This window comes from Urocitellus parryii, chromosome 9 (assembly GCF_045843805.1).
Source record: "Urocitellus parryii isolate mUroPar1 chromosome 9, mUroPar1.hap1, whole genome shotgun sequence".
NCBI classification, from domain to species: Eukaryota; Metazoa; Chordata; class Mammalia; order Rodentia; family Sciuridae; genus Urocitellus; species Urocitellus parryii.
Window position 1 is genome coordinate 7,031,488 of NC_135539.1, and position 26,596 is coordinate 7,058,083.

General features: G+C 49.8%; 1 protein-coding gene across 6 annotated transcripts; it reads right to left on the minus strand.

The window, feature by feature from the left end:
- Positions 1–970: 970 nt before the first annotated feature.
- On the minus strand, positions 971–25,596 carry Tbc1d24 (TBC1 domain family member 24). 6 transcript variants are annotated; one of them, XM_026385550.2, is made up of 10 exons: positions 25,555–25,596; positions 9,451–9,560; positions 9,069–9,277; positions 6,964–8,044; positions 6,289–6,306; positions 5,669–5,827; positions 4,799–4,862; positions 4,339–4,434; positions 3,356–3,557; positions 971–2,087 (listed from the first exon to the last, which is right to left on the minus strand). In XM_026385550.2, exons 4-10 carry the CDS (start codon positions 7,926–7,928, stop codon positions 1,555–1,557), a joined length of 2,037 nt encoding a protein of 678 aa, XP_026241335.1. In that variant the 5' UTR covers positions 7,929–8,044; positions 9,069–9,277; positions 9,451–9,560; positions 25,555–25,596; the 3' UTR covers positions 971–1,554. The 6 variants fall into 6 exon arrangements, with proteins under 6 accessions (XP_026241335.1, XP_026241333.1, XP_026241334.1 ...); XM_026385553.2 differs by lacking the exon at positions 9,069–9,277 and adding an exon at positions 2,836–3,006 and having other exon boundaries at positions 1,998–2,087; XM_026385548.2 differs by lacking the exon at positions 9,069–9,277.
- Positions 25,597–26,596: the final 1,000 nt, after the last annotated feature.

Genomic DNA, 26,596 nt, shown 5'->3' on the forward strand with positions numbered 1-26,596 from the left:
GAGATTCTCCTGCCTCAGCCTCCCAAATTGCTGGGATTACAGGTGTGCACTACCATGTCTGCCTTAAAAAACTTTTTCCTTAAGCATTAAAGTCATTTGCTTGGCATTAATGAATGCATTTAATTTAATGAACTAGCTGAGATTAGGTTTAATATTTGTTTTTATTTTTAGTTTTTATGTTCATTTTTTCAGTTTTGGGAATTGAACCCGGAGCACTCTACCACCAATATATGTCTCCTTTATATTTTTTATTTTGAGACAGGGTCTCACTAAGTTGCCTAGGTTGGCCTTAAACTTATTTAAATCCTCCTGCCTTAGCCTCCTCTGGAGTTACTAGGATTATAGGTGTATACCACTACATCTGGCTTGAAATTTGTTTTTAAAATAAGTGTTTAAATATTTCTTAAAAAATTAAAATTGTGTAATTCTATTCAATTTTGATTTTTGCAATATCAAAAGTTAATAATCAAGAATAAATAATAGAAAACATCAATAAAGTAAATTATGTTCTATTTAGGAATTTTAGTATCAGATAATAATAAGAATAAAAAATAATAACCACATGTATCTTTTGGAAGAAATTTTTTGGTAGAGAAGTCAGGAAAAAGGCAGCACTAAATTCAAGGAAAATAAATATTTTGCAATGTACACACAAAGCAAAGAACATATATTATAATGTAGAAATCATGATTAAGTGTTATTTGGTCATCTTGGGCTGGATCTCAGCAAGGCCAAAGCAAGCTGGCCTCTTGGGGAGCCACATAGAACCAGTTGTTTTTCAGTAAAGCCACCACCACCCACCACCCTGTCAGGAAGTTTGCAAAGACACCTACAAAAAATGCTCAGGTTTAGCTTCATCTGTGTTTTTAAAAGCCAGTGACAGTGCCTGGGTGAGGATCCCAAGGTGGCACAGCCCAGGGACTCCCCAGAGACTCATTTAGCTGAAGAAACCAGGCTCAGACCCCTGGAGTTAATGAAACAAAACTGTATTTAATGAACAACAACATAGTAGGTTACAGGTCTGGACAGTGGGGGGCTCAAAAAAAAAGGGGGCGGACAGTAAGGGCTGTGGCACCCTGGGGGAGCAATGTCACTACCTCTTAGCACCTCTCCCCTGAAGAGGGATTCATGTGATTCCCCTGTCCAAGAGGACAGCATGGCAGGAGAACTGCCCCATCTCAAGGTGGGAAACTTGAACTCCAGGTAGTTTATCAGCTTACCCAAAGCCACATAAGGTTCCTGTACTGCTCCTGTACACCATTACCCAGCTCAGAGGCGACATGACTAGACAGGCAAAAGGGGATGAACCCCTCACAGGAAGGGTAAGCATGGTGTTGGAAGAGGCATTAGTGCAGTGCACAGTGACAATGAGAGGTGCTGGCTGCAGCCAGGTGGGACTAGGCATCTGTCCTATTTCCCAGGTCTCAATGGCCCAACATCCACTTGGGTCACTGCTTCTCCCCTCTTCTCTCTGGTGTCCAGACCCTCAGGACTGGCTGAGGGAGTTCACAGGGCAGAATGGGAGGGTACAGGGAGGTATACTCCCTGCAGTGCTCAGAGAGAAGTATTCCCTTGGCACCTGCCATGCACAAGGTCAGCACAGGGCTCAGGCAGTACAGATGCCCAGGGGCCTGAAGGATCTAAGGGGAGGGGGCAGCACACAGAAAACCATGACATGTGGCCAGCCACAGTGCTGGAGAGGCATATAGAGAACGGATGTAGTAGGCAGAGAAGACCAGGAGGTGTTATGTGGGCAGGACCTAGGGAAGTGCAGGGCCCAATGAAGAGAAGTAGGAAGGGCAGGACTGAGGCAAGCATCCATGCTGAGGGGTCCGAGTTTGAACCTGGCCTGGTGGCCATTGTGTCAAGAGGGGAAAACAGGATGACTGTAGAGACTGTGGGAGGCTCAAGGAGGCCACGGAGATGGAAAGAGGAGGGCTGAGAAGCCACAGCGAGTCCAGGCATCTCTGGGCAGGCCTCTGGGAATGGCACTGGCTGTTTGGGAGGTTGATCAAAGAAAATCCCTCCTGGGGCCACCTCTTCAGGTGGACTTGCAGCAAGGAAAGGCCCACCAAGAGCTTCAGGCTCTGCAGAAACACAAGGACATGTCACATTCCCTCCAGCCCCCACCCCACCGGCCTTTTACCCTCTCTAGGGGAATAGGGGAGCAATGGGTCTCAGCACAAATCCTGCCCTCCGCTTTCCCACTCTACAGTAGCAAATGCAGCCCAGCAAAGTCTCAGAGTGGAGTTACTGCTGGAGAGGAGACCCCCAGGGAAGGAGGGACTTGACCAGAGGCCTGGGGAGATGCTCTTGGGGAGGGAAGTGGGATCCTACCGGGGAACAGTGCCAAGGGCACCTATTCTCAGGACCAATCCTTGGGGGAGATCAGGTCCCCTCCAGAGGGGAGTGACACCTTGCAGCACCAGTAGGGGGCACCACAGTCACACACTTGGTGGAAGGTTCCTCTGTCTTTCCATCCCCCTCATCAGGGCCTGAAGCCCCAGTGGCAGCAAGATGTAGAACCCCAACCTATATAGCCTTGGGAAGATTCCTCCACAGAGAGCCATGGCCTTCAATTGGGAAGGAGTGTGCCTTCTATACAGGCACTGTGCTGGCCTGAGCCCCCTGAGCTCTAACCCAGAGGCAGGTGGGATCAGGGGGCCTCTTCCAAGTAGAAGGAGCAGCTAGTCCAAGCAGGCTTGGCCAGGCTTGGCCATGGTAATCCAGCTGCAGGCCAATACTGCTCACCACATAGGGGCGGGTTTCACTCCCTGCTCCTGGAAGAGGTGACCCAGCCTCTACCCCACCACCCCACAGAGGCAGCTCAGTCACCATCAGCGCAGGCCCATCACTGGGTATCAGGGTCTTGGAAGCCCCAGGCCTCCACAGCAGCGATGAGGAAGTTCTCTGAGCAGAGGGGCTGGTTGTTGAAAGTGTCGCAGTGTCCCGTGCGGCCCCGGTTCAGGTCCCCGTCGATGTAGAGCGCCTGGCCACCCCCTCCCCCTACAGGGTGCTCATGTCAGTAGCAGCCTCTCTGTCCCCACCCACAACCCATCAGCACTGCCCTTGAGGTGTCTCTGCCTAGACTGGGCAACCTCAGAAGTCCTTGCCAGAGGCCTCTCTAAAGCCTCTGGCAAGTGGTCCCTTTAGGCCTTGCCTAGCATGTGCAAGGCCCAGCATCACAAAAATAAATGCATAGGTACATAAAACCATAGGCTGACCTTTGAACCTCCACAGTACCCTGGGCCTGGCTGTCCAGGTAGACCCCTGCTTCCTAGTCTATTTATCCCAATCCTCACTCACAATCCTCCATGCCCTCCCCCCAGGGTAGGTAGAGGAAGTGGGTTCCTACCGATGATGAGGCAGTCAGTGCCCCCAGCCATGAACATGGACTCAGTCTTGGAGGGCAGGTTGAAGTGCCGAGCAGCCAGGAATGGTGAGAGTCGGTCAGCTGGGTCTGAACAGCTGGAGTGGGAGGATGTGCAGGGTACGGGCTTGGTAAGCTCTGGGTGCTTGATGACTACCCACTCGTAACGCTGTACCTCTGGCTGCAGCTGAGGGTGAATGGGCATGAGTTACTGGCATGCAGTGCCCCAGTGAGCCCCTTCTGTCCTCCAAAACCAAGGCCCATCTCCATTCCATAGATTGGCTGTGAGCCAGGGGCTGAAGAAATGACAACACACAAGCAGATGAGGTCCCACTTGCTCACAGGCACTTGATAGTGTGATCAAAACCCAGAAGTTGTGCTGGGCAGTAGCACACACCTCTAATCCCAGTGATCTATGAGGCTCACAGGAAGATCACAAGTTTAAGGCCAGCATCAGCAATTTAATGAGGCCCTAATTAACTTACTGAGACCCTGTCTAAAAATAAAAAATAAAAAAGGGCTGGGGATGTAGCTCAATGTAACTCTGGGCTCAATCCCTAGTACTGGGAAAAAGATAAAAATCATTTATAGCTAGGTGTAGTGGCACTTGCTTATAATCTCAGTGACTCAGGAGGCTGAGGCAAGAGAGTTGCAAGTTCAAAGCAAGGATTTGCATCTTAGTGAGATTCTGACTCAAAATATAAAATAGAAAGGGCAGGGATCTGGCTCAGTGGTAGAGCACTTTGGGTTCAATCCCCAGTACCAAAAAAAAAAAAAAAAAAAAAAAAGCAGAAGGAAAATATCCTGTAGGGTAACTGCTGATCATGTGAGCTGGGGTACCAGGGCAAGGGCCTGCCAACTCCTGAGCTCCCCCTGGGAGCTTTGGAGAGGTTCAGGGACTGGGAACAACCCTGGCCCAGGGTGACTGCTGGGCCTACACGGGGGGCCCTGGGCTCAGCCCCACTCACCCTAAACACAAAGCACTCTCCAGTTCCGAAGAAGGACAGTTTGCCTCCATACTTGTTTCTCTCACTCCAGTCTGTTGATAGATAAGCTCCACACACCTGAGGAAGAAGGTCAGGCTACCCCAGGAAGGTTCCCTTGTTCAGGCCTACTGAGGTACCAAGTCACAGGCCCCAGCAGGGCATGCAGTGTGTCACAGTCCCCCCACCCACCCACACACACCAAGTGCAAAAGGGATGTGGAGAGGGCTAAGTTTTGAAAAGTGCACCCTTCCACACCACAGGTTGAAGCTGGCCATGGGGTGGATGCCTCTGGGACATTTCCATCTCCCTTAGTGGTCCTCAAGCACAGGATGAGCTCCATGCATAGGACACATCCACATTTGGATTTTGGCATCCCTGGGAGATGCAGCCTCTCCCAGGTTCATCAGAGTCCAGGTCCCAGACTCCCTTGGGTCCTCCTCACCTCCTTCTGTGTGGTCTTGATGAGCAGGAGGGTAGGTTCGTGTCCCTCACACTGGAAATAGAACCTGGGGGCAGAGACCACAGATGCTACTCTGCTGCCCTCCCCACTGTCTCCTGCCAGCCTCTGCTGACTCTTAGCCCAGGCTGTCAGGGGTGCTAAGGATCTGGCAATGTCCTCATCAGGTGCTCTTCTCACCTGGCTTTTCTCGGACATTGTGGGCTGTCTACTCCAGTTGGATGGAAGAGAAGCCTCATAGCAGATGGCCCCCTGAGGGCAGAGCCCAGAGCCAGGTGCTACAGGGAAGCAAGAACCAGAGGAACAGGTCCTCACTGTAGGAAAGCTGGGCACATCCTCAGGGGCTGGGCATGTGGGGCGACCCACAGCTTCCAGTGTGGTGCACAGTGCTCGGCTGATGTGCTTAGTGGGGGTTGGGCAAAGTAGCTCCAGCTATGCCAAAATGCTTATATGGCTGCAGACAGGGCCTGGGGTGAAAGCTAGGCCAGCTCTGCCCAAATCACCCAGCCAGGTCACTTGTGACACCAGCTAGAGTTTCTGAGGCTACCTGCCATCTGAGACTTGAGGTGCTGAATACCAGCCAAACCTGGCTGAGCTTTTTTGGTGGCAGTGTGCCTGGGGAAACCCCCTATCAGAGCAATGCACAGGACCCTAAGCTATGGCCTAGGAGGCAGATCTCCAAAGTGTGGGTAGCCTGGAAATGACAAAAGTTCAGACAAGGGGCTTCTGATTCTTGGAGCCCACAGGAAGAGGTAGGGCCTCACCAGGGGCCCAGGTACAAAGGCTTTTCCAACCACCCCTATGAACTCCTGGAAGTCATGGCAGGACATACCTGGGGCACCAAGTGGGCCTCACCTGCTTAGACTGTACCCATGCTGCAATGAGGAGAAAAGTAGAAGGGGCTGGCAAAGGGCAAACCGCTCAGGGACCCAAGACCAGATATCTCTCATCTCCTTCACGCTGACAATCTCGGAGCGGAAGTTCTCTGCATGGACGGCCAGGTGCACAAACTGCCTGGGGAGAGCAGAAAATGTCAGAGCCTGCAGTGACCTGACTGTATTCCCACCCAGGTCTCAGAGCTACTCTTTGTAACCAAGCCCAGAGGGGACATCTCATCTACTCAACCAGGTGTACTGCCTGATTCTAGGGCCTGGATACAAAGAATGGGGCACAGCTGTTCCCAAAAGCCCCACCTCCCACCTTCTAAAAGGGCAGAGTGCCCAGACTGGGGGTGTCAAAAGCACCTTTTCTCTAAGAAATCAGGACAGAAGGACAAAGTTGCAGGGCCAGCCAAGTACCAGCAGATGGCACAACTGAGGAAGACAGACAGACAGATTGTGCCTGAGTGTCAGGCTGAGGAAGTGGAAGCTGGTTCATAAGAACCAGCCAGGCCCTGGGAAATAGCAAGAGTTGGTTCAGAGCTGGCTGCCAAAAAGGTGGAGAAGTCAGGCACTGAGGTGTGCTTTTAGACCTACCTTTTAGAAAGTGAGACACTGAAAAACAGGAGGAAGCAATGGACATGGAGAAGAAAAAAGAAAATAAAACAGACAAGAAGAGGTTAGTGGTAGATACCAATCTCAGGGTGTGCCTTCCTCTGGCCCAGGAGAAAGAGAACTACATGCCAACAATCACCCATGGCATAATCCCAGTGTCAGCTGCTGAACACGGTGACCCTTCCCAACCCTGTTCCCCAGGAGCTGCGCTCAGGGCAGGGAGACCACATCAGCAGCCATAAGAACAACCAGCCATGAAGCCCAGAGTTGGAGGGATGGAGCAGGAGCTGCTCTTACATGACCTCTGAGAGGCCAGCCTGGCCCCTATGGACTTTCTGACCCTCTGTTGCTGTCTAGCTTCCATCTCAGCCATTGACTTTAGTCCCTGAGGACAGGCCCTGGCATGTCTTGCTGTGACAGTAACTAGGAAGGCTCTTCCTGCTTTTTAGTGTCTTTCTACCCATATGTATACACATGGACAGACCGAGACTGATAGAATAAGCTCAGGCTCAGACTTCCAGGATGTAATCCACCAGAACCCCCACTCTTGCCTGGGTCCCTTGCAGCCTGCCAGAGGCGCGCGCGTGGGCGCGCGCGCGCGCGCACACACACACACACACACACACACACACACACACACAGCCTGGGGCTGCTTACCTCTTCTGCTTGACCGTGATACCTTTCTGCTTCAGTGCTTTCTCATTGGCCATCTGCAGGAGTTGGATCTCCTTGCGGGAGAAGAGACGGATGGCAAATGCTTTCTCTAGCAGCTTCTCAGGGGACACCGTCTTAGCAATATCCTTGACAAACATGCGGATGTCCTGCTTTACATTGTCTGACTCAAGAGGCTGACCAGCTCTCACCTTGTGAAAGAACTTGAGAATGGCCAGAGCGACACGGTATAACACCTTGTAGCCTTCCACCAGGAAGACATCAAAGACACGGGCAAAGTAGTTGAGGGGCAGCTCTCCAAACAGCCAGCGCTGCCAGTCAGAGTAGACCTGCAGGACATCCTCTGACACAGCCACCATCAGCTTGTGGGCCGCCTGGCAGTACTTGTTTACCAGGTCCCCAAATGTCATACAGGATGACTCAAAGGCCAGGAAACTCTGGTCAATTAGCTTCTTGCTGGGGTCATTGCAAGCCAGGATGCGGCAGGCTTTCTCGAAGCATTCAGCCTCATCAATGCTGTAGTGAAGTAGCAGGGCCACAACAGCTGGCAGGGCTGGGCAGAAGGAGATGTCAGGGAACTGGTTGGCAATGCACAGGAGGATTTTGCGCACGGCACCCTCGCCCCGAGCATTCAGGCAATAGATGGGCACCTGGGTGTTGTCCACAAACTCTGGCAGGGGCAGGCTACTGCTGCTGTGCTTGCCCACAATTTTGCCCACAATGTCACTGTACACACTGGCGTCAGGTGTGACTGTGCGGCAGGGGATGTCCCGGATCAGACGCTGGTACACCTTTCCCCTCAGGGCGTGGCTCTGAGCCCAGTATCCCTGGCGTGCCAGCTGCTTTAGCTCCTGCAGTTCAGTGCAGCTTAGTTCCTTTGGCCCCAGGTCCTGAATTGCAGCATCCATTTTGTCTCTGTCCACAAAGCAGTTGTACCCTGGGGAATCCATGGTGTTGGTATGCCAGGGAGAAGGGCCCCAGGCTGCCAGGATGGGCGTAAAGAGTAGCTAGATCCTCCAGTCCCCTCTACAGAGTTTGCTTGCTAACCTGTCTGCCATCCCACACCCTGTAGAATTAAAAAATATTTTTAGTACATGTGTTTGAAAAAATTTGAAAAATTTTTAAAATAACTTTTTTGTCTGCTACACTTTTTGCCTAGCTACTCAGGAAGCTGAAGCAGGAGGATGGCAAATTTGAGGCAAGCCTGGGCAACTTAATAAGACCCTGTCTCAAAACAAGCTGGGAGGGGTGGTGGGATATAGCTCAGTTGGTAGAGTGCTTGCCTTGCATGTACAAGGCCCTGGGTTCTATCCCCAGAACGTACCAAAACAAACAAACAAACAAAAAAACAAAACAAAACCAAACAAACAAACAAAAGAAAAAACTCAATAGGCTGGGCTTGTAGCTCAGTGGCAGAATGCTTATCTAGCATGTGCAAGGATCTGGGCTCAATCCCCAATACTGAAAAAAACATTGTTTTTCTGTTTTAATGTTTCTACAAAGTACTAGAAGGGCCTCCATTTAAGATAAATAGCTGTTCTGGATGTGGTGGCACATGCTTATAATCCCAGCAACTCAGGAGGCTGAGGCAGGAGGATTCTAAGTTCAAGACCAGCCTCAGCAACTTAGCAAGGCCCTAAGAAGCTTAGTTAAACCTTATCTCAAACTAAAAAAAAAAAAGGGGCTTGGGATGTGGTTCAGTGGTTAAGCGCCCCTGGGTTCATTCCTAGTACCAAAAAAAAAAAAGAAAGAAAGAAAAAGAGAGATAAAGGACTCTTCTGAGAAATCATTATGAACTTTGGAATATATCTTATTTTCACAGAGCTCAGGTGTTACTGGAATGGGCGACACAGGTTTGGAGTAATGAGAAGCTAGGGACAGGGTCCCTCGAAGGGGTTTAGAGACCAAGTGTGCTAAAAACAGCTGGACCTCTCCTCAGGAGGTCCATTCAGGCTCTCAAACACCCTGTCCTGAGGCCTGGGATCTTCCAAAAAGGAGCCAAGGGCCAGGAGGAGTCTGTGAGCAACTCCTTCTTTCAGCCCTTGGAGGCAAAGGCTGTGCACTGAGGACCTGCGTCTGCTCCGCCTTACCTGGCCTGGGATGGAATTCTGAAGCCAGCTCTTAACTTTGACATTGTCAGCTTGGAAGGTACATTCTGCAGGCAACTCCAGACAGAATCACTGGGGATGGGGGGTGTGCTGAGTAATAAATGGAAGGTGACCCAGCTTCAAAATCAGACTTCTGGGGACAAAGGATGGACTCTCAGAAGCTTCAGTGCCATCTCTCCATGATGCTGCTGCTGTTCTTCATACACACATAAGAAACAGGGGAGCTGAGCCTCAACAGGAGGTTCTAAATAGGCACCTACAACAGCCAGTCTTCTGCTTCAGGTCCCACACTCACCAAACCTCTGCCAAAGCTACTCTCCTGGACACAAAGGCATAATATCTGCCAACATAAAATCAGACTAACCTGTCTGCCTGGGACAGCACAAGTGTCTGAAGATGTCAAAGGGATAAGCTTCAGTGAGATTTGGCAAATGACTACATCACTCCAGGTTCTTTTGCATCTAGAAGATTCATCTAAAAACAGGAAAAGCAAATACTATTTTATTGAAACACCGAATGAAAATTAAGAACTATAATACAAAACCAAAGGGGCAATACTGTTTTGAGAAAGTGCCTGGGTGAGGCTTTCATTTTTGTGTGTGGTAAACACACACAAAAAATGCCGTTTTAACCACTGGTGAGTGTACAGTTCAGTGGTATTAACTACCACATTCAACTCCAGAAACTCCCCTGATTAAACACAGACTCCCTCCCCCATGCCCTGACATCCCCCATTCTACTTTTTGTCTCCAAGAATTCAGTTGCTCTAGGTGCCTCACAGGAATGAATCATCCAATATTTATACTTTTACGACTAGCTTGTTTTACTTAGCTAGATGTCCTCAAGGTTCATCTCTGTTTTAGTACATACCAGAATAAAGACTCAATAATATTTTGTCATATGGACAGACCACTTTGTTTACTCATTCATCTGTGGATAGACACTTACCTTTTGGCTGTTGTGACTACTACTACCATGGACTTGGGTGTACAAATATCTGCTGAGTCCCTGCTTTTAGTCTTTAAGGTCTATACCCATTGATATATTTTTAGAGGGGCTTCCCCATAGAAAAAATTAATTAAAACAAGTTTTTCTGACAAAACACTAAAATATAAAAGTGATTTTTAATATGTCCCATTGGAAAACCATGCTCACAGTAAGATTAGGCTTGTGTCACAACCTGTACCCTCTTCTTAATAAGGACACCCCTTAAAAATAGTTGTGGAGTTCGCTCTGTCTTGGGAGTAGCAGCAGCAAGGGTCCCTTCTTCCTCTGCTCAGAAGGCTATGCCCCAGGCCACCTGCACACCCACAGCCACAGTCAGGCCACACTCCACAATCTCCCATGTCTGAGTTATCTGTGTACTCTAGAGCCTAAGCTCACAAACACTGGAATAACCCCAGGCCTATCCTGTCTGGGTGAAAAGAACCAGGTCCTTCTGACAGCAATAAACATGTTTATGAAGAGAGGAGCAAAACAGCGCCTTCAATTGCCTGGCCCCAGACCCAGGTTGAATATTAAACTGAAAACTCCAGAAGTGATCTCTATACTTGGCAGAGAGTTCTTTTAGCAAGTTGCAGATGCAGAGTGGTGAGCTGCAGCAAGAAGTCCAGGATCACACTGGATCAGAGGGACACAGAGGCAATGAGCCCCCACTCCATGTCCCTTCCTTCTTCCCACATCTCAAAAGGAAAGCATGATGCTTCTAGGCCCCAGCAACCAGGTTCCCAATGACCTCCTCAAGGCAGCTATTTTTTTTTTTTTTTAGTTGTTGATAGACCTTTATTTTATTTATTTATATGTGGTGCTGAGAATTGAACCCAGTGCCTCACACATGCCAGGCAAGTATGCTACCGCTGAGCCACAACCCAAGCCCCCTCAAGGCAACTATTAAAGACAAGTATTTTCCTTTGGTTTCAAACAAAATGAAACATTTTATTAGGTAAGTGATATATGAAAGCAGAATCACAATCACAAAAGTTATGTAAGACCAGATTATAGAGTTCTGTTTAAATTACCTCTCTAGTTCTATCCTCCTTCTATGGAAAGAGAACAACCAACACTTTGGTATACAGCTTTCAAAACTAACTTCCTTCCTTCCTTTTTTTTTTGTACTGGGGATTAAACGCAGGAGTATTTCACCACTGAGCTACATCTTCAGCCTTTTTTAAAAAAGACAGGGGGCTGGGGTTGTAGCTCAGTGGCAGAGTATTTTCCTCACACATGTGAGGCACTGGGCTCTATTCTCAGCACCACATTAAAAAATTTAAAAAAAAAATAAAGTTATTGTGTTCACCTACAACTAAAAATATTTTTTAAAAAGTTTTTTTGAGACAGGCTTTTGCTAAGTTGCCCAGGCTGGCATTGATCCTTGGGGCTGGGGACATAGCTCAGTTGGTACAGTGCTTGCCTCACATGCACAAGGCTCTGGATTCAATCCCTAGCAACACACACACACACACACACACACACACACACACACACGCACCAAAAAAAAAAAAAAGAAAAGGAACAAACTTGTGATTCTCTCACCTCAGCCTTCCAAGTAGCTAGGATTACAGGTATAAGCCACCATATCCACCATGGCAAAACCTTTTTCTTATATTCACATACATACAATTAAAACTGGGTTAGCCAGGTACAGCAGCACAAGGCTGTAATCCCAGCAACTCACAAGGCTGAGGCAGGAGGATCACAGGTTCCAGGTCAGCTTCAACAACTTAGCAAGACACTGTCTCAAAATAAAAAAATAAAAATGGCTGGAGATGGAGTTCAGTAGTCAAGTGCCCCTGGATTCAATCACCAGCATCACAAAAACAAAAACATACACACACAAAAACCAGAGTAAAAATTCCTGCTGCCCTCCTCCCCCCTCCCCCCAGTACTGAGGATTGAACCCAGGAACTTTTTCTCCCCTCAGCCTCCTGAGTAGCAAGGATTACAGGTGTGTGCCATCTTGCTTGGTTTTCTTAAACTGGTCACTGGGACAGGGAAATAAGGGGAGGTAGGAAACTCATCAACAACCTAAAATGAGCCTGGCTTGCACACCCACACTTTGTGGAGCTTTTTTGTTTGCTTGTTTGTTTAGTGGTGCTGGAATTGAACTCAGGACTTACACATGCTAATCATATGCTCTACCACTGAACTACACCCCCCAGCCCAATAAGGTGAATCTTTATAGCTACAGTGACTCTTTCCTTGTTGGTCCACCAGCTGGACTGCTGCTGTTACACAACATTACATGCTTATTTCCCTAGCTCCTGACAAAGGTGCCATACCCAGCATTCACCCTGGTGGCCAGGGAGAGAGAAGGGAAGCAGAAGCTAAAGAATGGGCCATCTGTGCAGGTAAACAGGTCTGGTTGCAAAGTTCACCTCTGACATTTATTTGCTTAAGCCCTGCATCTTCCTTATATTGCAGTGGCCTAATATGTAAAATAGAGCTAATAAATAACATTGACCCCACAAAAGTTTTTGTTTCTAGGCAAAACCTGTGGGTTGAGTTTTGTCTCTGGGCTCACTAAGGTACAGGTGATGTTGGAGTGACACAGCAAAAACAATGCATCCTCCTATGCCCCCATGCTTGGGCAGCCCAGGATAGACAGCCAGGCTGTTGGACACACAGTAGTGCAGGGCTCTGCATAGGCACCACTGGCTATTATATGATTTTCTTGGCCACCATAGGGCAGAGAGTAGTTTCTCACCTGAAACACCCCTCCTCAAGTTCACAGCAGGGGTCTCCCAGGGCTGGGTCTCCAGGTAGCAGCTCCGGCCAGCCCCAGCTGCCTGCAGCTTCCTGAGCTTGGAATGGTAGAAGCACTGTCTTTTGTCCTTAGCTTTGGGCCTCACTGGCAGTTCCAGGAAAGTAAGAAAAGTTCCACTTGACACCCTGTGAGACTGGGAGCTAGAGTTGTGTCAGTTTCTGACTGTGGGGGCTCCCCACAGAGTATCTGCGTGGCAATGGCAACTTTACAGAGGGTCTGCAGTTTGGATACCTCCTGAGAAATGACATATGAGCCACAGAGATAAGAAGGAGGTAGCCAGGAAAAAAGCCATGGAAAGGGTTCTGGGGATAGCTAAAAAGGCTTCTGTCAAGGCCCAAAGGCAGGAAGGAGCTCCAGGGAGAGAACAATGCAGCTGGCAGGGCAGCCAAGAGCAGGGAGACTGTGCTCAGGGACTGGGCATGCAGAGGAGGAGTCCGGGTTTTACTCTAAGCCCAATGGGAAGCAGAGAAGGGTATGATCCATCTGATGTTTTTGTTGTGAGGATTAACTAGGACTGTTTATAAAAAGCACTCTGCCAGCGTGGCACACCAGGGCCGCTCTGATGTTTCCAGGGCTTTCCCACTGTGACTGCTCCTCAGGGTCCAGGCCTAGAACTCAGCAGATGCTCAGGAGTGTCCAGGAGTGATGCCCCAGTGGGTCAATGCTGGGGTCAATCCTGTAGAGGGTGCAGCATGGGAGTCAGGTGGGCAGCTCTCCCACAGGCCAGGTACAGATCCCAAGCTTGAGTCTGATGATGGTTCCCCCCAGGTACCTCTTTCAATTGCTACACTTTCCTTTCCTGCCATGCACTTCCTCTTTCCCCACCCTGTAAGCCTCCTCAGTGACACTCATGGCCTTTTCCTCATCAACATGGTGCCTATTTGATAGTTCAGGATACCTGAAGATGGGAAGCAAGTGTTCGTGTGTTTGTGTGTGTGTGTGTGTGTGTGTGTGTGTGTGTGTGTGTGTGTGTTACTGGGGATAAAACCAAGGGCCTTGCACATGCAAGGAAAGCACTTTGCCACTGAGCTAAATCCTCAGCCCTTCAAGTGTTTCTTAAAAAGGAAAAAAAAGGTAGGTGGAAACAAAGTGCTTTTCATTTCCACAAAATGTTATATCGCTACATCAGTGATTTTTCCAGGTGATGCTCCCAACCAGTGATCCCACTGTGTCCTTTGGGTCCGCCAAGGGTGAGGCCAAAGGCTTAAGGGCCCCTTAAGTATCTCCAGGCTCACAGCCACATGGCTAGGCTTCTCTAGAGAGGAGCATTCCTATGAGATACTTCTGCCACGAACCCCCCACAGCAGCCTCAAATAATCCCCAGATCTTTCCTCCACAACAAACCCCCTACAGTATGCCCACAGAAAAAGAAGGCAGCCTAGGCTGGATGGGGATGGGCAGAGCCCAGGCTCCACAGACATCTGTTGGTTCCACTCTATCAGATGCAAGGTGCTCAAGTAGATTTCTGGTCAAAACTTAGGGCAGGAAGGAGGAAAAATGGATGCGGGAGGAAGGACAAGCCTTATTACCAACAGTGGTGCGGAAGAGTCCCAGGACCAAGGCTGGTGCCTCTGTGCAAGTAGACTACCCCCCATCTCTGGAAGCTGCAGAACAAATTTCACCGATGCTGGCCATACAGTCACTTGGCTTCATGGTCCACCTCTAACTGTGAGTTCAGCTGGGTGGTTCAGGTATTTGCTCTAATTCACAGATGAGGAAAGTGAGATTCAGACAAGTACTGGAAGATCCTCTTGCACAGGAAGGATGACCCTAGTCTGCTGAACCCTCTAGGGTCCAGGAGCCCTCCCCACAATTGCCAATTCCCTCTGAGGTACAGGTCACCTTATATGATCAGTGTTCTCCCAGTGTTCTCCTTGGCAAATTCAGGATCCATTTCTCAATACCATAAAGCTGTCCCAAAACACTGCTTCAGAACCTAGGGAGTCATGAGAACTCTGCGTTTCTCACCTCTTACGTAGAGATCATGACTTTCCCAGACAGTTAGATTTGAAAACAAACTCTCATGTGACAAAAAGAGAACCACAGAGTTAGCCTTGGTGACTACATCTTAATACTCATCAACACTGGGAGCTAAACCTCCCTTCCTGGCTCTCTCTCCCAGTTCTGGTCACTGGACAGAGGGGTCAGCAACAATCATGGCTCTCTTTGCCCCAAACTTATTCATTCCACAAACATTAAGTGAGCTACCTCTTTCATGATGGGCCCTGGGGGGAAGTGAAGGTGCTCTAGAGGACACACACAATCACAACTGATGCAGGAAATGCTGGAAGTGGCCAGGCAGGGTACTGGGGAACATCCAGAATGGATGCTGACTAGCACTTGAGCTATAGAAGAGTGATAGTACCCAAGTTCATAAAGATGGAAGGGTGATTCTGGAATGGGTTGCATGGAGCACCAAGGGACAGCACTGTAGGAGAAGTGGGAGAGGCAAGGGCAAGCTGAAGGCCTGGGTGGGTGGTACTGAGTGGCTGAAGGTGGGAGAGGAAGGAGGCAGTATCCTCACACAAGGGGCACAAAGAAAGGAGAAGCAGAACATGACACCTCAGAAAAATTCAGAAATACCCTCCTGGAGGCTGTGGAGAAGTGGGATTGGAGAAAGGTGGACAGGATCCAGCTAAGACATAGGGGGCTGACATATCTGGGCAGGCATATATATGGTGGGCCCTAGAGTCTGGATAGGAGTAGATTCAGGCAGACAGAACAGCCTGATGGTGGGGGCAGAAACCAAGTCACTCAAGGGCTCTAGGCTAAGGGGCAAGCAGTAAACACAGAACTCCAGCCCAGGGAAACTACTTTGGCGTATTAAGTACCAGCATTTTTTTGTTTTAACAATAATAGGGATTGAGCCTAGGGGTGCTCTGCCACTAAGCTACATCTCCAGCCCCCCAGGCCCTGGTATAGGAAAATCAAATCAGGATCTTAAGCATGTTAGACAAGTCCTCTACCACTGAGCTACATCCTAGCTCCTATTTTATTTTTTTTAATTTTGAGACAGGGTCTTGCAAAGTTGCTCAAGCTGACCCTCAACTTGTGATCCTCTTGCCTCAGCCTCCTGAGTAGTTGGGATGTACCACTGGGGCCTAGCTAAGTACCAGTTTCAATGAGACATTTTTTAAGCAAACACCAGAGCTGCTCAGTTGACCTCACAGCATTGGATCTCCTAGGGGACGTGCAGCTCACTGCAGTGGTCCTACACACACCCAGACGCTGAACCAGACAGGCACTCAGCTCACTAGAACTCCAGTTTGAGGAGTCAGCACCCTAGGCCTGGGTCCCTACCCAACACTTTGACCTCAGGAACAAGCTGACCAGGACCCAGCATCTGGCCCTGCTGAATCTTAGTCACTGTGTCACCGAGCACAGAGGGGGTATTAGCTGCCACTCTGTTCAGTGCTTCCTCTATAGCCTGAGCAATCCCCACGTGCATTCTGGGGAAGAAGAGGGACGACAGGATGAGAACAGGAGAGGAAGTGAGGCTGGGGGTCTAGCCTAAGCATGTGGGGAATCTGTATGCCCAGAAGATGCCATGGGAACAACAGAAATTAGGGGCACCCTTGCCAGTGGAGACTCCACATAAGAAATGCACGCTCCTCTCAGGCAGGTTCCCCTAATGGAATTCAAAGCATGTACTTGTTCCACACAGCCCCTCAACCTTGTTGAACATTGTTGGCAGGAAAAAAAAAAAAAAAAAAGAGCCCATGGAGGGTAGTCTCTGGACAGCTAAGGAGATGCAGAGGAACCCACCAGTGCCTCACATCCTGTCTGGTACCGATCACACCTCCTAGGCCAGAGAACCACAGAGCTGACAAGCCTCATTCCAGCCCTGGGGTGTGCCCTATGGAGATGAGGAAGACACACCTTTAAGTGTTTGCTGTCTGAAAAGGAGATGCTCAGGCTGCCAGGAATGCCACCAGCAGTGGGCCAGGTGAGAAATGGTGGAGGAGGGCATGTTTGATGGCTGAAAGGAGAGGTACCAGGCAGGTGGGAAAGCTTGGAAGGGTGTCTGGGGAGGCAGCAGGTGGGAAAGAAGGTGGTGGTGAGGAATATCCCATCCACCCTGAGGCAGGGAAGAAGAGGGCTGGAGGAACATATTGGATTGCCAGAAGGGGCCATGGCAGGGGTATAGGTGTGAAAGCAGACCTGGAGCAGGACACAGAACAAATGGCAGGGAAGAGGAAGAGGGCAGAGGTGGCTGCTAGCACTCAAGGGCAGGTAGGGAGTGGCCCCCTTTCCCCCCCACAGTGCTGGAGATTGAACCCAGGGCTTCTCACTTACTTGCCTTGAGCTACATCTCCAGCCCAGGAGTATCCCTCTTGATGCAGGGATGAACCCAGTCCCATTTCATCACAAGGTCCCCTTCCTCCCACCCACCCACCCAGGAGAGACCAGGGATAAACCTCCAGAAGCACAGACCACCTCAAGACACTGTCAGTAATCCTAGACAGAGCCTCAGGGTAGGGTGGACACTAGTCCTTCCCCCAGGCCTCATCTCTGGGACAGGCCAGGACAGGGCAGAGCAAAGTGGGCCTAGAAAGGGGCCACTGGCTTAATCCATCCACCCTACCACACCCATTCTTTCCAGACCTTCCCTCTTTTTTTTTTTTTTTTTTTGATACCAGAGATTAAACCCAGGGATACTTTACCACTGACCTATATCTCCAACCTTTATAATATTTATTTTTTTAAATATTTTTTTAGTTGTAGATGGACACAATATTTTTATGTATTTATTTTTATGTGGTTCTGAGGATCGAACCCAGTGCCTCACATGTGCAAGGCAGGCATTCTACCACTGAGCTGCAGCCCCAGCCCTTAATTTTTTTTAAATAAATATATATTTTTTTAGTTGTTGATAGACCTTTGTTTTATTTATTTATATGTGATGCTGAGAATCGAACCCATGCCTCACACATGCCAGGCAAGTGTGCAACTGCTAAGCTCCAGCCCCAGCCCTAATTTTTAATTTTTGAGATAGGATCTCATAGAGTTGCCAAGGCTGGCCTTGAACTTATGATCCTCCTGTCTCAGTCTCCAAGTCACTAGGATTATAGCCATCACCAGAACCTTTTCTTGAGTGCCTATTGGGTCTCTGGCACTGCGCTATGAACAGCAGATACAGAAACAAGACACCTGGTTGGACAGGCAGAAAACAGATTTGTAGACCCACTGACACAGAGAGGTAACAAGGGATGATTAGGCCACATCTAGGGAGCTGGTGAAGGTTCTGGAAATCCTTCTTAGAAGGTAGATAATGTGGCACTGGATATTCCAGGTATAGGACCAGCATTCACAATGGCAGGGAAGACTTACTGTGCCCAGGTGACCACAGCAACTAACTTCCCTTGGGGTGTCTCTAAAAGAGTGTGAGTAAACCACTGAGGTCCTTATCCCACTGGAGCCCCAGACTCATCCTGCTGGGGATAAGGAACCATTAGGGCACTGGGACAAGGAGGCACAGTCAAACTTGTGTTGCAGAAAGATTGATAGGCGGCAGCCTGGAGGGTGGATACAGAGGTAGCAGCCTTCAGAATCACTCAACTAAGGGGCGGTGTCTGGGGCAGGTTGATCAATAGGGTCTGTTGCATGTGGGTGGGGAGAGGCCCCACCACAGGTACATTTAGCAAACAGCTGCCTGGAGATTCCCCAACCCACCGACTGCCCAGTGAGAACCTAGGCTACACCTGGGCAGGTAGTGACACTAACCAGACTGAAGACAGCTCCTGGTCTTCCCCAAACTTCCTTGCCTCGCTGCTCCACTTTTTGCCCCCCCTTCACTCCCACCTTCCTTTTTGCTCTGAAACCTGTCTAGGGCAAATTTTACCCCATGCCACATTATCATTCTCTCCCTTTCCCCTTCACATCTCTTATCTCTTCATTCACACCCAGGAACCACTTGACCCAGAGGTTGAATATTCATAAATACTCTCTCAACAGGGCACCACCCTCCTCTCACCCTTGAGCTCTAACCTTTATCTTCCAGCCCCCTTCCTTTACTCCCTATAGCTCAGTCTAGACATCACACCAAGCCCCAGCTTAACCCCATCCTGTCCTCCTGCTTCAGCTGCCTGAGGTGAGGAAGCCAAGCTAACACACACACTTCTCCATGCCTACACAGGAGCCACAGAGTGGGGGAAAAAAAAAAAAAAATCAAGCTTCCTGCTCAGTGTGTCCAGTCTTTGGGGCTTCTTGGCAGGCCCTTCCTAGCTCACCTCTGGCACCCTCTCCTGTTCCCAGGTGCTGCTCACAACTTTATCCTACTACTCTTCCTTGAGAAAGTGAGGCTGCCAAGCAGAAGTTCCCTTTCTCTCTGGCCCTGTCCTTTAAATGCATGGGTCCAAGCCCAGGCCCTTCCTCAGTCCAATCTTACTTCCTGGGGACCCTGACTCCCTGTACTCTCAACATTCCCTCTCTGTTTAGGCAGGCCTGAGACTGTACTCCAGCTCTGTCTCTCTTTTCTCTTCCTTCAGAGTAGAACTGCCGGCAACAGCAGGCTGCATTCCCACCCCTCCTGTCTTGAGGACTCCATACTTGATTGCCAGGTCTAATGGACACTTTGGTTCCTTATCTTGCTTGCTTCCATATCCTGGGCTCTCCTCACCTTTCGGGCTTCTGTCTCCCTCAATGTCATTTCTGCAGAAGTACAGCTTCTTCTCAGCCTAGAAGCCCCATGTGAGCTCCAGTCCTATACCTGAAGCTGCTTCCCAGGCATCTGCTAAACATTTCCTGACCTTCCTGCTCCACATGCCTTCAACACAACTCAGCTCTGACTCCCAGCATTTCTGCCCAGCCTGGGACTTGACTAGTCCCAACCCTTCAACGGAGATCTTTCCTGTCCCTGGCCCTTTATGTCCTGGCCCCTTCCTGCTTCTCCACGGCAGTTACAGAAGCCATAGCCACAAAGCACCAACCACAGTACCATGCTACACTCAAAAAGAATATTCCTGAGTGGAGGAAAGACAGGACACATCTGCCCCTCTTCTCCTTTCCCTGCTGACTCTGGTCATACCTTCTTCATGTCCCTTCAGTGACTTCTCTGACAGGGTTAAGATCTCCTTGTCCAAATCTGTTTCAAATCCTTATCCACACCTCCTTGCCCAAATCTTTTTCCACTCTCAGCACACTGAGGTGTTACAGTAACTTGCTTATACATCCTGTTCTACTATACTGTGACTTCTGTGTTCAGTGTCACACTATACCCAGTGTGCCCTGGAAAGGGGGAAACCAGAGAAGAAAAAAGAGAAGCAAGAAAAATCTGCAAATTATTTAGTCCTAGGATGAAATTTAAATTTCAAAGGCTGAATAACAACAGGGAGCCTCAGTCAACTTGTCCTAGGCAGTGACCTCCCTGGAAGGCATCTTCACGTGACAGGAAGGCAAGGTGTGCACAGCTTCTACTCCGCAGCAGAGCACAGGAAGTTCTCCTATGTTAATGGGGAATGGCACCCCAGAGTGACTACCAAGTAGCTGATTACAGGGAACTTGATAGTGGGCCCTTTGCTGGTGGCACACAATGGCAGGCACGTGCCAGGTACAACAAGGATATAACCATTAATGAGGTGTTAGTCACAGCATACTGGGCCAGCTGGCCTGCCTGCTGGCTAGAAGTTCAAATGCAAGTCTTAGGCTACATGGGGGATCCTGAATAGGTGAATCTCCAGCTTGGTTAGCCACTCCAAAAAGGTTCCCTGTGTCCCTTTCCTGGGCAGAAGACATTTCTTGGTCTAATCTGGCCTACCCATAGGAAGGGAGGAGCTGCGCTGGGGCTGGAACAAGACTCAACTAATTCAGCATCTTTATCTTTTGAGCTCTAAGGGTCTGCCAAAAAGTCAGTCATGGAAAAATACTCCCCCATCAGGGCACATGGAAAAGAACTCATTCAAAAGTTAGTAGCACATAATTTTGACAGGTCTGAGTTCCCAGCAAGGTGCCCGAGTAAGGTATGCCCTGAAGGCCAGGAGCCCTGAAGGCCAGGAGCTCAGGTTCTCCACAAACACCTTCAGACCTAATAAGACAGCAAGACAGCTAGCCAAGATGGAACTGTGTGAACTTAATCATTTTAATAGGCATTCAAGATACACTTCCTGCATGCCAGGGTCCCAAGTGCTGGAGGACAAAGAGGTGGTACCGGTTCTAGCTCTCAGGGAGCCCAACACAGGGTATCTGGGTCCCTATCCACAAGGAAAGAAGGCTCAGGGAAGGTATCCTGGAGCCAACACCTGCATTATCTGGGTTTTGACAGGTAAGGAGGACTTAGCTCCAGGAAGTGACACAGACAGCATGGGCAAAGGACAGAGCCACAAAAGACAGATCTAATTCAGAGTCCGGGAGCTGTTCAGGAGGAAGGCACAAGTCTGTGGGCATCTTTTGTAGCTTAGGTGAAAAGACAGTTCTATAATCGAGTTTACAGGCTTCAAGAAGCCAAAGAGTCTGAATTTACTGGGCTGCCAATTAAGGACAGTTCCCTTTCATGCTGGAAGCAAGGTGGGGACAGTCTAAAAAGACAGGTAAAGATACCAGGACAGGAGTTAATGTCCACATCTTGATCCTTCTAAAGTCTACAGGTTTCCAAGATACAAAGACTATAAGGATACCTTCCAGGAAAGAAACACAGAGGGTGATTAGGAGAAAAGAGCAAAATTATTTAAGAAAAGGCCTAAGGGACAGAAGTGAACTTTTGGTGGGACCGAGATAATGAACAACCCTTAGAAGAGTGGACAGGCTTTTACTATTAATAGAATCACCCATCAGTAAACAATTTCTGAGAGTGTGTAGCACCCCATTAAAACTATGTAACAATCAGGAAGACACAGTTTCAGATTATGGGAAACAGTCCAAGTGGTGTGCTGTATATTCTCAGTCACCTCTGAAGGGAGGTTACCACTGCTTACACATGATCCGTGAACAAAAGCTCTAAGACTGAGCAGCCACACGCCCCAACATGAGGAACAAAGATAACTGCTCACAAACTCATAAGACATGTGGCCATCCCAATGGGGCCCACATGCCAGAGGCGGGCAGATAGGGACTCATTTTGCAATATCAGCTTTTCCCTACCCTTCTCATATGGCCCTACCATGTGAGACAGAGTGGGGAAGGGACACCACATGCTTGGCCTCTGTACCCTTGGTCATTTTTTTCCAAAGTCCTATCTGATACTAAGGCTGCTATATCACACAGAAACCAGGGTCCTGGAGGGAAAGCAGCACAACCTGGAGAATTCTGCAATAATGGATTTCCAGGTCTAAGAAGATCCCCGCCCCCTGAGTTCTAACTATAGAATGTTCTGACAGGAACCCTCAGTCTAGAGCCAAATGGGGTCTCTTGAGATGAGTGCTCCCCAATCTGGAGGTTCCCCAAAAGGCAAACAAACATTTGAGATAGAAAGACCCTTGGAAAGACAACAGAAATGTGTGTTTGTACCTTTAGTATCTGACATCCTATCTTACACTCTAACAAGCAAAACTGGCTCTCTGACAGAAACAAAAAGCCCACTACCCTACCCCCATCTGCCAACAAAGCAATTGGTTACAAAGCAGCCTTATGTTCCTAAGAATATAAGATTAGCGGTTCATAGGTACAGCCTTTTTTTCTCACTGAGAAGACCCAACTCACTCCCCAACTTTAACACCACACAGGAATGCCCCCTAAATGCTCTGTAGCCTCATGGCTCCAGACCAGTAGATACCTACCTGCTGCCTGGATGATGATTTTCCAAACTCAAAGTCCTGAGCTTTCCCCAGGCCTGCTCCACTCTGTGTGCATCATGGCACTGAACAGCCTGTCATCCAGTCCTGGAGCGTCCCCAGCATCCTCTTTTCTCCCTGGCTCTTCCTATTCCAGCAGCTACTTGTCTCTTAGTTTTGCCCTCCTTTCCATTCTTTTTTTTTTTTTTTTAGTTATCGATTGACCTTTATTTTCTTTATTTATTTATATACAGTGCTGAGAATAGAACCCAGTGCCTCACACATACTAGACATGCACTGTATCACTGAACTTCAACCCCAGCCCCTCCTTTCCATTTTTTGTCTCAGGGTGTGCCTCGAAGATACCTTACCAACCTGTCTTTATTACCACTGGCTAAGGTTGGGTAAGTCCTTAGAAAACATAAAGCTCATCAGGTCACTCACAAGCTATGCTCCTCTGATGGCTTCCACTGCTCTCAGGGTAAAATTAAAATTCTTGAGCCTGGCACTCAAGGCCTTTCCCAGTATGCTACCAGCCCAGCTCCCTTCCATTTTTCCATCTTCCCCCACATACTCAGAGCTACCCATTGCCCTTCTCCCAATAGCTGAGGGTAGGAACCATTCCCCTTTCACTTTCTATGTACTATCCTATTGCCCCTCTGGCTGGTAGGTTCTTTCATTACATGTTCTAACCATCCTTCAAAATGAAGCTCATGGCCTTCTCTGAGCTCCTATCCCCCACCACAGTCCAACTGGATGTTGGTCCCCTGGGCCCACAGAAAGATCTACCCACCCCTGTGGGAGTGTCTACCACTATGCATTTATTTGCCTGTCTCCTTACTACACAGTGAGCTCAAGGGCAGAGACCGAACCTCACTCAACAATGTTACAGCATACACAGCACAGTGCCTCATCACATGAAGTATAAATTAAATAAACCCATGTTAAAGGATAGAGAAACTGCATAGCAAATTCAAGGTGGTTCTCAGTAGAAAGCCTGAGGTTTTGTTTCTTTGATATTATCTCCATTTGGAAGGTGACGCTGCAAACAGCCACTGAAATTGCTGCTTCAAGTGGGAAAGGGCTTTTTTCTTCCATTTACAGAGTTGCCATAACAGAAAAGGTATGCTCAAACAGGTAAAACATTGAACAGAGCAAATGTTAAGTGCTTTTTTTTTTTTCTTTTTACCAACTACACCATTGTCTTATGTAAGTTAAACCAAAAACCACCCAAAGGCAAATACTTAAAGAAGTCTTCTGCAATTGGCAGAAGGAGGTTTAGGAGCAACACTGTGTGCCCAAGGTCACTCAGAACTGCTAGAAAGTTCTGGCAGGTGTGGTTAGAAAGAGTTAGCCAGGCCCACCAGCCAGCGAATTAGAATTAGCAGACCCAGGGGGGTGAATATCATTGTTATGAAAACCCTGCTTAGATCATTTCAACATCCCAGAAGGTCACCCTTAATACAGCTGAAAGCTACTGCACTAGCTTACATCTATCAGTCTGACAATGCTCTGATTCTTTTCAACAACCACTTAGAACCTCAAGCCAGCCCACCCATGTCAGGCAATGGGGGAACAAAGATGAAGGTGATGTAGCTCCAGCCCTGTTCACAGGGAGAGACAGGATTCTAAACAGAGCATTCACTACCCATTAAGCACTTCCCACAGAGGCTTAATCTGAGTGCTGAGGAGATTAGATGAAGATCAACCTCAGAATAAAGGGAAGCACATGTGGGGGTCAGACCATTGTCTATCAACAATAACTGTAAATTCTTTGAAATTTGTTGCTTGTTTCCTCATCTAGGTTTGGTTTCAACCTTAAAATGAAAGAATCTGCTCATTTCAGCCAGGCACGGTGGAACAGGCCAGTGATTGCATTGACTACGAGGTTGAGGCAGGAAGACAATTTAGCAACACTCTAAAATGAAAATAAGAGCTGGGGACGAAGCTCTGTCATAGAGTGCACCTGGATTCAACCCTTAGTACCACAAAAAAGAAAAAAAATCTGTTCACTTCAAAGTAATTAAGTAAACATTTACAGTGCCTCTTAAATGCTTCAGAAGTAGAGTAAAAATGGACGAAATGCACAAAATGGCAATGCATGCCAAATTATGGGGTGGTTCTGCAAGCTGCTTGGGAGGCACCTGCTGACTCTGAAGCAAACACACAGTGAAAAGAGGAAAATCACCTTCTAGGGTTTCCATTCATCTTGGAAAAGCAGGCCGACTTCCCTGCCCAGGAATAACTGATGAGTAAAGACAGCATCCCGGGGTCACTAATAGCCAATCTATACCTACACAAAACGTTTAGACAATCTTTGGCCTTTAAAGTCAGCACAGGGAGGCCCACAGCGCAATTGTTTCCACACTGCTCTGGTCACCAAAGAAAACCTGTGGCCAGGCCACCAGCACCCTGTTCACAGGAGATCCTAAAAGGCGTAGCCCATTCCCCCAGTGCCAGCGCTGCCCTCCAGCTGTGCTGCCGCAGAAAGCAGGGGGTCAAGCTCCTAGCTTCCACTTCCCAGGGGCATGTATGGAGAACTGCTGCCCCCATTCCCCCGGCACAGCAGCAAGGGGTACCCAAGACTCCGAGGTTGGGAAAATACCCAGGCGCCAAGTGGACAGGTGTGTCGTCCTGAGCAAGTGAAGGGCGCGGAGGAGCTGCAGCTCTCGGAGAGCGGTAGGTATCGGGGAACCTGCTGCAATTCCACCAACCCAGAAGAGGATTTCCTACCCGGCAGAGACGGAAAGTGCCGCGAGGCAGCGTGACACTCAGCTCTTTCCGACGACACCTCGCCCCGGGCCGGGCCGGCGGGTGGGGGACCCGGCCTGCCCCAGGGGTCCGTCTTCTGGGCCCGCGTAGCAACTGCAGCTGCAGCGCCAGGCTCCTCAGCAACCCCGAGCCGCGCGGCGCCGAGGCCCGGGTCACCACCCCCGGAGCGGTGACAGCGTAGCCCACTGGGCCCCGCACCGCCACGCCCCCACCACCGCCGCGCACCCACCTCGGCTCCGCTTTCCTCAGCTCTCTGCGCGACGGCGACGGCCCTTCTGCGCACGCGCGCACGCGGCCCCGCCCCCGCCGAGCACACGCCGCCTGCCGCCCACCCCAGCGCCCCGCGTTCAGGCCCCGCTGGCTCTGGGCATGCGCGCAGGCGCCAGACAGCCGCCGCATGCGCCGGTCAGGCAGCGGTTCCCACTGCACGGAGGCCCCGGCGAGCCCTAGGTGGCGGGGGCTGCCGTGCCGCGTCGACAGCCGTGGGGCAGGCACCCTGAGCTCGTGCCGCTGCCGCCCGGCCCGGTCACGCGTGGTTGGGGCTGCGCTCTGCGACATCAGATCCCTGAGAGAGTTAAGGACGCAGGGGGGTTGGGGGGCGGGACCCGAGCCGAGGAGTCCTGAGGTCAAGGCTCAGAGACGCAGCAGAGAGGACAGCGGGACAGATTCGGGGTCACAGCAGTCCAAGAAAGAGGCAGGACAAAGGAGAGACGCGATTGGGGAAAGAGATACGGACCCACGGCCCGCCAGGACCCACGCGAGAACACAGACCCGCGGAGGTGAACAGAGGCAGCCTTCCGGCGCGGGCGGAGCTCAGCGTCCTCTGCGGGTCCTAGCAGAAGGCGGGGGACTTGCTGTTCAGGCAGCGGAATTGGGTCACCAACCCCATAGCGGTCCAGGACGTCTAGGGTGGCCACAGTGCCTTTGGGGAGGTCGCAGCGCTCTCTGGCGGATCATGGCATCTAGGGGTTGAATCGCAGTGGCCCTAGGGATGATGTCAGACCCTGAGGGTTCTTAAGCTACGTGAGGGGGTTTGCAGCCTTATGGGGATATCGGACATCGCTCTGCCCCTCGGGGAGGGCAGAGTGAGGATGGGCGCACCAAGGAGCATCCAAGTCTCCGGGGGAGGGCGGGGTGTCATTGCGGCTTCCGCATCCCTCTGCCGCACAAGCGTGAGGCATCGGGGGAGGCGAAGGACGGGGACCAGACCCAGCAGGCGACGCGAGCAAAGACTCGTCCGAAGGCTAAGGCACTGAAAACGTGCGCCGTGA